We start from the raw sequence: 13,264 nt of genomic DNA on the forward strand, positions 1-13,264 counted from the left end.
GATCAAATGAAAGGTAACCAAAACAAAAATATTTAAGGGTCTAATGATAAACTTTTCATCACAAACTTTGGCAATAAGTGCCTGGTGCTCTGCTGGTGTTACATAGATGAGGTGTGTACAGTTGTATAAATGTTATTTTTGCACAATGTACTTTAGATGCTATTTATGGGGGAGCAGTTGATGACCCATGAGCATACAGAGACTGTTTTCAGAAATCTCTCCACATAAGTTAAAGATTTTTCAGTGACTAAAACGCTTCTTACTTTGATGCTACCCACAGAGAGAGTATTAGAAGATAGAAAGGGTACCGCACATAGTCCGATCAAGCTTCTGAGCAGCACTTACAAGCTCTATGGCAAAGCTTACAAGTGCTGTGCTCTCTACTTAGGAGACCAGTTATTACTGAGATGGCTAGTGACCTAGGCAATGTGCAGTGAATAATTAAAAGTCCTTCTTTCAAAGAAGATTTTTAATGAGGTTAATGGAAAAGTTGGTGGTTTTCCAATCATGTTGCAGTTTTATCCATTAAACAAGATGAAAAAAACCTTTAAGGATTTTTAAATACCTAATAACTGGTCCTGATACAAGATTTTTGGAGATCCTGACTTAGATCCCCAATTATATCAAAGCCTGGGATGATCGAAAAGTTCCCTCTGCTTCACATGATAAGACCATTACTATACAGGATGGGTAATAGCTAAAAGACCCACTAGAGATTTAGCATTGTAATCTAGAAGTTTAGCATTAGCCTTCTGATACTGCTGCAACCTCAGGATTTCTGATAATGGTTCATCTTGTCTACTTTATTTCCCGTTTATGCACCACGGTCTTCAGTGCCATTTATCTAATCCCCAGGTGAAAACACAAGATATCAACTCCATCAATGACTCTTCCAACCATGTCATCGAGTACATCTTCGGATTTCCAATCCTCCATGACTTTCACATACTGTTATTTATTATTTTCTTTTTCATCTATCTTTTATCAGTCTCGGGGAATGGTCTTATATTCATCGTTGTCACCTTGGAGCAAAAGCTACATCATACCCCCATGTACTTCTTTGTCCGAAACCTATCTTTAGTAGACATGATGACCACCATTGCAACCATCCCAAAGATGCTCAACAAGTTTTCTACGCACCCTGATAGCTTCTCTTTCCAGGGTTGTTTCGTGCAGATGTATTTCTTTGTGTCTTTCAATGCCATTGAGTGTTACCTCCTCTCTGTCATGGCTTTCGATCGCTACGTGGCCATCTATTCTCCGCTCCGTTACCACTCCATCATGAACAGGCAGTTGTATATATCATTGGCTTTGGTGTCATGGACCTTGGGGTTTGCTTCTCCGATCGTAGTGATAATATTAGCTCTTAAATTACCGTCTTGTGGAGCAGATGACATTCAACATTATTATTGTGACCATCCTCTTCTCATCCAGTTGGCTTGTGCCGATACTCCGCTCCATGTCAAGATTGGCACTTCCCTTAGTGCCCTTCTGCTCATCACATGTTTCACTATGATAGTTATGTCGTATTCTAGAATAATCATATCCATCCTGCGGATTCCTTCATCCGAAGGACGCAGTAAGACATTTTCCACCTGCGCCTCCCACTTCATTGTCGTGAACATGTTCTTCTTGCCTCCAATCTTCATGTACATTTTTCCTAAACCATTTTATTCCTCAGACATCGACTTGTTGGTGGATATGTTATACACAGTGTTAACCCCCATGTTAAACCCAATCGTTTACAGTTTTAAAAATAGAGATATTAAGGATTCTCTCAAAAAACACATCTTACATATTAAAAAAGATCATCAGTGATCACTAAGATCTTCTGGTTGTTCGCGACCTGGTCATGAGAATTCCATCACAAGACGTGATCTTTGATAATTTTAGGATGATTAGTAGTGATGAGCGAAAATACTCGTTACTCGAGATTTCTCGAGCACGCTCGGGGGTCCTCCCAGTATTTTTTAGTGCTCGGAGTTTTAGTTTTTCTTGCCGCAGCTGAATGATTTACATCTGTTAGCCAGCATAAGTACATGTGGGGGTTGCCTGGTTGCAAGGTTTCAGCTTTAATTGAGGAGTTTCCACTGTTCAAGCACATCATGGGCTCTCCAAACGCGACATGGCGTCCGATCTCAATTTCAGCCAATTCTGCGTTGAAAAAGTAAAACAGTGCTCCTTCCCTTCCGAGCTCTCCCGTGTGCCCAAACAGGGGTTTACCCCAACATATGAGGTATCAGCATACTCGGGACAAATTGGACAACAACTTTTGGGGTCCAAGTTCTCTTGTTATCTTTGGGAAAATAAAAATTTGGGGGGCTAAAAATCATTTTTGTGGGAAAAAAGATTTTTTATTTTCACGGCTCTGCGTTGTAAACTGTAGTGAAACACTTGGGGGTTCAAAGTTCTCACAACATATCTAGATAAGTTCCTTGGGAGGTCTATTTTCCAATATGGGGTCACTTGTGGGGGGTTTCTACTGTTTAGGTACATCAGGGGCTCTACAAATGCAACGTGACGCCTGCAGACCAATCCTTCTAAGTCTGCATTCCAAATGGTGCTCCTTCCCTTCTGAGCTCTGCCATGCGCCCGCACAGTGGTTTCTCCCACATACGGGGTACCAGCGTACTCTGGACAAATTGGACAACAACTTTTGGGGTCCAATTTCTCCTGTTACCCTTGGGAAAATACAAAACTGGGGGCTAATAAATCATTTTTGTGAAAAAAGAATTTTTATTTTCACGGCTCTGCGTTATAAACTGTAGTGAAACACTTGGGGGTTCAAAGTTCTCAAAACACATCTAGATGAGTTCCTTAGGGGGTCTACTTTCCAAAATGGTGTCACTTGTGGGGGGTTTTAATGTTTAGGCACATCAGGGGCTCTCCAAACGCAACATGGCGTCCCATCTCAATTCCAGTCGATTTTGCATTGAAAAGTCAAACGGCGCTCCTTCCCTTCCGAGCTCTGCCATGCGCCCAAACAGTGGTTTACCCCCACATATGTGGTATCAGCGTACTCAGAACAAATTGCACAACAACTTTTGGGGTCCAATTTCTTCTGTTACCCTTGGGAAAATAAGAATTGGGGGCGAAAAGATCATTTTTGTGAAAAAATATGATTTTTTATTTTTACGGCTCTACATTATAAACTTCTGTGAACCACTTGGAGAGTCAAAGTGCTCACCACACATCTAGATAAGTTCCTTAGGGGGTCTAGTTTCCAAAATGGTGTCACTTGTGGGGGGTTTCAATGTTTAGGTACATCAGGGGCTTTCCAAATTGCGTCTGTAAGTAGTCGAGCTCCCGCCGCTGCACAGGGGGAATCTTGAACCATGTCTGCTGCGGTTTCTCATTCTGCATCAGCCACAGTGGAGCCTGCTCAGCGGAGACATCGGTCCCAGTGTCTTGCTCAGTCTCACTCTGTGCTCACCACACATCTATATGAGTTCCTTAGGGGGTCTACTTTCCAAAAATGGTGTCACTTGTGGGGGGTTTCAATGTTTAGGCACATCAGGGGCTCTCCAAACGCAACATGGCGTCCCATCTCAATTCCAGTCAATTTTGCATTGAAAAGTAAAATGGCGCTCCTTCCCTTCCGAGCTCTGCCATGCTCCCAAACAGTGGTTTACCCCCACTTATGGGGTATCAGCGTATGCAGGTCAAATTGTACAACAACTTTTGGGATCCATTTTCTCCTGTTACCCTTGGGAAAATAAAACAAATTGGAGCGGAAATAAATTTTGTGTGAAAAAAAGTTAAATGTTCATTTTTATTTAAACATTCCAAAAATTCCTGTCAAACACCTGAACGGTTAATAAACTTCTTGAATGTGGTTTTGAGCACCTTGAGGGGTGCAGTTTTTAGAATGGTGTCACACTTGGGTATTTTCTATCATATAGACCCCTCAAAATGACTTCAAATGAGATGTGGTCCCTAAAAAAAACTGGTGTTGTAAAAATGAGAAATTGCTGGTCAAAAAAAATTTTGGTTCCAAAATTGTGCTGATGTAAAGTAGACATGTGGGAAATGTTACTTATTAAGTATTTTGCATGACATATCTCTGTGATTTGAGGGCATAAAAATTCAAAGTTGGAAAATTGCGAAATTTTCTAAATTTTCACCAAATTTTCATTTTTTTCACAAATAATCGCAAGTTATATCGAATAAATTTTACCACTATCATGAAGTGCAATATGTCACGAGAAAACAATGTCAGAATCGCCAAGATCCGTTGAAGCGTTCCAGAGTTATAACCTTATAAAGAGACAGTGGTCAGAATTGTAAAAATTGGCCCGGTCATTAACGTGCAAAGCACCCTCGGGGCTTAAGGGGTTAAAAAAAAGTGTATCTGCGCAAAAGTGGTATAATTAAAAATGTCAGCTCAGCGCACAAAAAATAAGACCTCACCCGACCCCAGATCACGAAAAATGGAGACGCTACGGGTATCGGAAAATTGCGCAATTTTTGTTTTAGCAAAGTTTGGAATTTTTTTTTAACCACTTAGATAAAAAATAACCCAGACATGTTTGGTGTCTATGAACTCGTAATAACCTGGAGAATCATAATGGCAGCCCAGTTCTAGCATTTAATGAACCTAGAAAAAAAGCCAAACAAAAAACCAGTGTGAGATTGTACTTTTTTTTTTGCAATTTCACTGCACTTGGAATTTTTTTTCCTGTTTCCTCGTACAAGACATGGTAAAACCAATGGTGTTGATCAAAAGTACAACTCGTCCCCCCAAAAATAAGCCCTCACAAAGCCATAGTGACGGAAAAATAAAAAAGTTATGGCTCTGGGAAGGAGGGGAGCAAAAAACGAAAACGCAAAACCGAAAAAAGCTCCGGGGGTGAAGGGGTTAAAGAATTTTTCAAATCTCCATGACAATTGGAAATTCAATATCAGAGGAAGAATAAAGGAGGAAAGGAGGAAAGGAGGAAATAGCGGAATGCTCTGCACAAAGTGATACACTGGAACAACAATCCAGGAATTCAGGAGAAGGATCTCCAAACACATGAGCACGATCAACAGCAAAGCCAATATCCGTACACGCAGCTCTGCTCCGTACACCTTGTACACACACGGCTCCGCTCCGTACTCGTCGTACACACACGGCTCCGCTCCATACACCTCGTACACACACGGCTCTGCTCCGTACACCTCGCACACACACACGGCTCCGCTCCGCACACCTCTTACACACACGGCTCCGCTCCGTACACCTCATACACACACGGCTCCGCTCCGTACACACCTGGCTCCGTTCCGTACACCTCATACACACACGGCTCCGCTCCATACTCCTCGTACACACACGACTCCGCTCCATACACCTCGTACACACACGTCTCTGCTCCGTACACCTCGTACACGCACGGCTCCGCTCCGTACACCTCGTACACGCACGGCTCCGCTCCGTACACCTCGTACACGCACGGCTCCGCTCCGTACACCTCGTACGCACACGGCTCCGCTCCGTACACCTCGTACACGCACGGCTCCGCTCCGTACACCTCGTACACGCACGGCTCTGCTCCGTACACCTCGTACACACACGACTCCGCTCCGTACACCTCATACACACACGGCTCCTCTCCATACACCTCGCACACACACGGCTCAGCTCCGTACACCTCGTACACGCACGGCTCCGCTCCGTACACCTCGTACACACACGGCTCCGCTCCGTACACCTCGTACACGCCCAGCTCCGCTCCGTACACCTGATACACACAAGGCTCCGCTCCATACACCTCGTACACACACGGCTCAGCTCCGTACACCTCGTACACGCACGGCTCCGCTCCGTACACCTCATACACGCACGGCTCCGCTCCGTACACCTCGTACACGCCCAGCTCCGCTCCGTACACCTGATACACACAAGGCTCCGCTCCATACACCTCGTACACACACGGCTCCGCTCCATACACCTCGTACACACACGGCTCCGCTCCATACACCTCGTACACGCAAGGCTCCGCTCCATACACCTTGTACACACACGGCTCAGCTCCATACACCTCGTACACACACGGCTCCGCTCCGTACACTTCGTACACACCTGGCTCCGTTCCGTACACCTCATACACACACGACTCCGCTCCATACACCTCTTACACACACGACTCAGCTCCGTACACCTCGTACACGCACGGCTCCGCTCCATACACCTCGTACACACACGACTCAGCTCCGTACACCTCGTACACGCACGGCTCCGCTCCATACACCTCGTACACGCCCAGCTCCGCTCCGTACACCTGATACACACACGGCTCCGCTCCGTACACCTCGTACACACACGGCTCAGCTCCGTACACCTCGTACACGCACGGCTCCGCTCCATACACCTCGTACACACACGACTCAGCTCCGTACACCTCGTACACGCACAGCTCCGCTCCATACACCTCGTACACGCCCAGCTCCGCTCCGTACACCTGATACACACACGGCTCCGCTCCATACACCTCGTACACACACGGCTCCGCTCCATACACCTCGTACACGCAAGGCTCCGCTCCATACACCTCGTACACACATGGCTCCGCTCCGTACACTTCGTACACACCTGGCTCCGTTCCGTACACCTCATACACACACGACTCCGCTCCATACACCTCGTACACACACGACTCAGCTCCGTACACCTCATACACGCACGGCTCCGCTCCATACACCTCGTACACACACGACTCAGCTCCGTACACCTCGTACACGCACGGCTCCGCTCCATACACCTCGTACACGCCCAGCTCCGCTCCGTACACCTGATACACACACGGCTCCGCTCCGTACACCTCGTACACGCACGGCTCCGCTCTGTACACCTGATACACACGGCTCCGCTCCGTACACCTCGTACACACACGGCTCAGCTCCGTACACCTCGTACACACACGGCTCAGCTCCGTACACCTCGTACACACACGGCTCAGCTCCGTACACCTCATACACACACGGCTCTGCTCCATACTCCTCGTACACACACGACTCCGCTCCATACACCTCGTACACACACGTCTCTGCTCCGTACACCTCGTACACGCACGGCTCCGCTCCGTACACCTCGTACACGCACGGCTCCGCTCCGTACACCTCGTACGCGCACGGCTCCGCTCCGTACACCTCGTACGCACACGGCTCCGCTCCATACACCTCGTACACGCACGGCTCCGCTCCGTACACCTCGTACACGCACGGCTCCGCTCCGTACACCTCGTACACGCACGGCTCTGCTCCGTACACCTCGTACACACACGACTCCGCTCCGTACACCTCATACACACACGGCTCCTCTCCATACACCTCGCACACACACGGCTCAGCTCCGTACACCTCGTACACGCACGGCTCCGCTCCGTACACCTCGTACACACACGGCTCCGCTCCGTACACCTCGTACACGCCCAGCTCCGCTCCGTACACCTGATACACACAAGGCTCCGCTCCATACACCTCGTACACACACGGCTCAGCTCCGTACACCTCGTACACGCACGGCTCCGCTCCGTACACCTCATACACGCACGGCTCCGCTCCGTACACCTCGTACACGCCCAGCTCCGCTCCGTACACCTGATACACACAAGGCTCCGCTCCATACACCTCGTACACACACGGCTCCGCTCCATACACCTCGTACACACACGGCTCCGCTCCATACACCTCGTACACGCAAGGCTCCGCTCCATACACCTTGTACACACACGGCTCAGCTCCATACACCTCGTACACACACGGCTCCGCTCCGTACACTTCGTACACACCTGGCTCCGTTCCGTACACCTCATACACACACGACTCCGCTCCATACACCTCGTACACACACGACTCAGCTCCGTACACCTCGTACACGCACGGCTCCGCTCCATACACCTCGTACACACACGACTCAGCTCCGTACACCTCGTACACGCACGGCTCCGCTCCATACACCTCGTACACGCCCAGCTCCGCTCCGTACACCTGATACACACACGGCTCCGCTCCGTACACCTCGTACACACACGGCTCAGCTCCGTACACCTCGTACACGCACGGCTCCGCTCCATACACCTCGTACACACACGACTCAGCTCCGTACACCTCGTACACGCACAGCTCCGCTCCATACACCTCGTACACGCCCAGCTCCGCTCCGTACACCTGATACACACACGGCTCCGCTCCATACACCTCGTACACACACGGCTCCGCTCCATACACCTCGTACACGCAAGGCTCCGCTCCATACACCTCGTACACACACGGCTCCGCTCCGTACACTTCGTACACACCTGGCTCCGTTCCGTACACCTCATACACACACGACTCCGCTCCATACACCTCGTACACACACGACTCAGCTCCGTACACCTCATACACGCACGGCTCCGCTCCATACACCTCGTACACACACGACTCAGCTCCGTACACCTCGTACACGCACGGCTCCGCTCCATACACCTCGTACACGCCCAGCTCCGCTCCGTACACCTGATACACACACGGCTCCGCTCCGTACACCTCGTACACGCACGGCTCCGCTCTGTACACCTGATACACACGGCTCCGCTCCGTACACCTCGTACACACACGGCTCAGCTCCGTACACCTCGTACACACACGGCTCAGCTCCGTACACCTCGTACACACACGGCTCAGCTCCGTACACCTCGTACACACACGGCTCAGCTCCGTACACCTCGTACACACACGGCTCAGCTCCGTACACCTCGTACATACACGGCTCAGCTCCGTACACCTCGTACACACACGGCTCAGCTCCGTACACCTCGTACACACACGGCTCAGCTCCGTACACCTCGTACACACACGGCTCCGCTCCATACACCTCGTACACGCCCAGCTCCGCTCCATACACCTCGTACACGCACGGCTCCGCTCCGTACACCTCGTACACACAAGGCTCCGCTCCGTACACCTCGTACACACACGGCTCAGCTCCGTACACCTCGTACACGCACGGCTCAGCTCCGTACACCTCGTACACACACGGCTCAGCTCCGTACACCTCGTACACACATGGCTCAGCTCCGTACACCTCATACACGCACGGCTCCGCTCCATACACCTCGTACACACACGACTCAGCTCCGTACACCTCGTACACGCACGGCTCCGCTCCATACACCTCGTACACGCCCAGCTCCGCTCCGTACACCTGATACACACACGGCTCCGCTCCGTACACCTCGTACACACAAGGCTCCGCTCCGTACACCTCGTACACACACGGCTCAGCTCCGTACACCTCGTACACGCACGGCTCCGCTCCATACACCTCATACACACACGACTCAGCTCCGTACACCTCGTACACGCACAGCTCCGCTCCATACACCTCGTACACGCCCAGCTCCGCTCCGTACACCTGATACACACACGGCTCCGCTCCATACACCTCGTACACACACGGCTCCGCTCCATACACCTCGTACACGCAAGGCTCCGCTCCATACACCTCGTACACACACGGCTCCGCTCCGTACACTTCGTACACACCTGGCTCCGTTCCGTACACCTCATACACACACGACTCCGCTCCATACACCTCGTACACACACGACTCAGCTCCGTACACCTCATACACGCACGGCTCCGCTCCATACACCTCGTACACACACGACTCAGCTCCGTACACCTCGTACACGCACGGCTCCGCTCCATACACCTCGTACACGCCCAGCTCCGCTCCGTACACCTGATACACACACGGCTCCGCTCCGTACACCTCGTACACGCACGGCTCCGCTCTGTACACCTGATACACACGGCTCCGCTCCGTACACCTCGTACACACACGGCTCAGCTCCGTACACCTCGTACACACACGGCTCAGCTCCGTACACCTCGTACACACACGGCTCAGCTCCGTACACCTCATACACACACGGCTCTGCTCCATACTCCTCGTACACACACGACTCCGCTCCATACACCTCGTACACACACGTCTCTGCTCCGTACACCTCGTACACGCACGGCTCCGCTCCGTACACCTCGTACACGCACGGCTCCGCTCCGTACACCTCGTACGCACACGGCTCCGCTCCATACACCTCGTACACGCACGGCTCCGCTCCGTACACCTCGTACACGCACGGCTCCGCTCCGTACACCTCGTACACGCACGGCTCTGCTCCGTACACCTCGTACACACACGACTCCGCTCCGTACACCTCATACACACACGGCTCCTCTCCATACACCTCGCACACACACGGCTCAGCTCCGTACACCTCGTACACGCACGGCTCCGCTCCGTACACCTCGTACACACACGGCTCCGCTCCGTACACCTCGTACACGCCCAGCTCCGCTCCGTACACCTGATACACACAAGGCTCCGCTCCATACACCTCGTACACACACGGCTCAGCTCCGTACACCTCGTACACGCACGGCTCCGCTCCGTACACCTCATACACGCACGGCTCCGCTCCGTACACCTCGTACACGCCCAGCTCCGCTCCGTACACCTGATACACACAAGGCTCCGCTCCATACACCTCGTACACACACGGCTCCGCTCCATACACCTCGTACACACACGGCTCCGCTCCATACACCTCGTACACGCAAGGCTCCGCTCCATACACCTTGTACACACACGGCTCAGCTCCATACACCTCGTACACACACGGCTCCGCTCCGTACACTTCGTACACACCTGGCTCCGTTCCGTACACCTCATACACACACGACTCCGCTCCATACACCTCGTACACACACGACTCAGCTCCGTACACCTCGTACACGCACGGCTCCGCTCCATACACCTCGTACACACACGACTCAGCTCCGTACACCTCGTACACGCACGGCTCCGCTCCATACACCTCGTACACGCCCAGCTCCGCTCCGTACACCTGATACACACACGGCTCCGCTCCGTACACCTCGTACACACACGGCTCAGCTCCGTACACCTCGTACACGCACGGCTCCGCTCCATACACCTCGTACACACACGACTCAGCTCCGTACACCTCGTACACGCACAGCTCCGCTCCATACACCTCGTACACGCCCAGCTCCGCTCCGTACACCTGATACACACACGGCTCCGCTCCATACACCTCGTACACACACGGCTCCGCTCCATACACCTCGTACACGCAAGGCTCCGCTCCATACACCTCGTACACACACGGCTCCGCTCCGTACACTTCGTACACACCTGGCTCCGTTCCGTACACCTCATACACACACGACTCCGCTCCATACACCTCGTACACACACGACTCAGCTCCGTACACCTCATACACGCACGGCTCCGCTCCATACACCTCGTACACACACGACTCAGCTCCGTACACCTCGTACACGCACGGCTCCGCTCCATACACCTCGTACACGCCCAGCTCCGCTCCGTACACCTGATACACACACGGCTCCGCTCCGTACACCTCGTACACGCACGGCTCCGCTCTGTACACCTGATACACACGGCTCCGCTCCGTACACCTCGTACACACACGGCTCAGCTCCGTACACCTCGTACACACACGGCTCAGCTCCGTACACCTCGTACACACACGGCTCAGCTCCGTACACCTCGTACACACACGGCTCAGCTCCGTACACCTCGTACACACACGGCTCAGCTCCGTACACCTCGTACATACACGGCTCAGCTCCGTACACCTCGTACACACACGGCTCAGCTCCGTACACCTCGTACACACACGGCTCAGCTCCGTACACCTCGTACACACACGGCTCCGCTCCATACACCTCGTACACGCCCAGCTCCGCTCCATACACCTCGTACACGCACGGCTCCGCTCCGTACACCTCGTACACACAAGGCTCTGCTCCGTACACCTCGTACACACACGGCTCAGCTCCGTACACCTCGTACACGCACGGCTCAGCTCCGTACACCTCGTACACACACGGCTCAGCTCCGTACACCTCGTACACACACGGCTCAGCTCCGTACACCTCATACACGCACGGCTCCGCTCCATACACCTCGTACACACACGACTCAGCTCCGTACACCTCGTACACGCACGGCTCCGCTCCATACACCTCGTACACGCCCAGCTCCGCTCCGTACACCTGATACACACACGGCTCCGCTCCGTACACCTCGTACACACAAGGCTCCGCTCCGTACACCTCGTACACACACGGCTCAGCTCCGTACACCTCGTACACGCACGGCTCCGCTCCATACACCTCGTACACACACGGCTCTGCTCCATCCACTCTGTAAACCCCTCCTGACCCCACACATAAACTTCCCGTCATCCAGCACCATGACAACCAGCACAGCAGAGTCCTGCATACACTGAGGCCCCTGATCATGTGACTCCTGACTCCTCCCCTCCTATGACCTCATCACAGGTCCTCTGCACTCTCTCCTGAATACGCGCCTTCGCTGCCCTGATAAACCAATCAGCGTCAGGCCAATTGCAGCCCATGAAGCGCTGATCTGCACAGCCAATGAGCGGCTGCAGCTCCCACAGACTGCCCCTCCCCTGACACGCCCACTGCACAGAGCAGCCTCGAAGTGCAAAGTCCTGGCCGGCAGAGGACTGAGCTAGGCCCCGCCCCTTCCCGTGACGTCATCTCACAGGAACCTCCGAGCTCGTGATGGGCGGTTCGGCTCCTTTCGGTGATTCGGTTCATTCGGCTCTGCTCACCATAGAGATGCGTTTTCCACAGTCCTCGTTCCAGGTGTTTGCCTGTACAGTGAGGGCCTCATTACTCACCTGTATAAGTCTCTAGTGAAGCGGTACAGACGGTGTTGTCAGCAGTGCTGTTTCCCCAGATTGTTCGCTCTTGTGAACAGCGCCCCTCTGCTCCTCGGCTGTCGTCTTAGCGTATTACTCTCTAATATGTGGCGGTTTTGTCCATTGCTGCAGTCGTTCCCTCTTGGACACAATTTATCTGCATCTGTATTTTTTCTGCAAACAGATGGAACTGCCTCCTGATCGGGATTTGGGTGGAAATGTCAAATTCTGAGTTCTGGGGCAGAAGAGAGGAAAGGAGAGGAGAGAGACTGGCGAAAGAAACAAGATGGGGCTCCGAGCCTTCGCAGTGAGGCATCCACCTGCAGATTGGACGCAGGCAGCCTGATTCGGGGGCCCCTATATTGACCATCACATTTGTTTTGGATTCGCTGCCACGTACCACGATGTCTGCAGATTTTTTTAACACCCAAAATTCGCAACAAGCTGCATTTTGAGAGCACATGAAAAATCCTGACACAAACGCAGCTCCATGCGTCCCTATGTTAAGTGTA

General features: G+C 52.5%; 1 protein-coding gene across 1 annotated transcript; it reads left to right on the plus strand.

Moving 5' to 3' along the window:
* The first annotated feature begins 816 nt into the window (after positions 1-816).
* Positions 817-1,818, plus strand: LOC138671825 (olfactory receptor 6N1-like). Its single transcript, XM_069759961.1, has one exon. The coding sequence runs from the start codon at positions 817-819 to the stop codon at positions 1,816-1,818; it is 1,002 nt and encodes a 333-aa protein (XP_069616062.1).
* The last annotated feature ends 11,446 nt before the right edge of the window (positions 1,819-13,264 follow it).

This window comes from Ranitomeya imitator, chromosome 3, assembly GCF_032444005.1.
Source record: "Ranitomeya imitator isolate aRanImi1 chromosome 3, aRanImi1.pri, whole genome shotgun sequence".
NCBI lineage: Eukaryota > Metazoa > Chordata > Amphibia > Anura > Dendrobatidae > Ranitomeya > Ranitomeya imitator.

Coding starts and splice junctions, on each gene's coding strand:
- LOC138671825 (XM_069759961.1), top strand. CDS start 817: ATGCACCACGGTCTTCAGTGCCATTTATCTAATCCCCAGGTGAAAACA.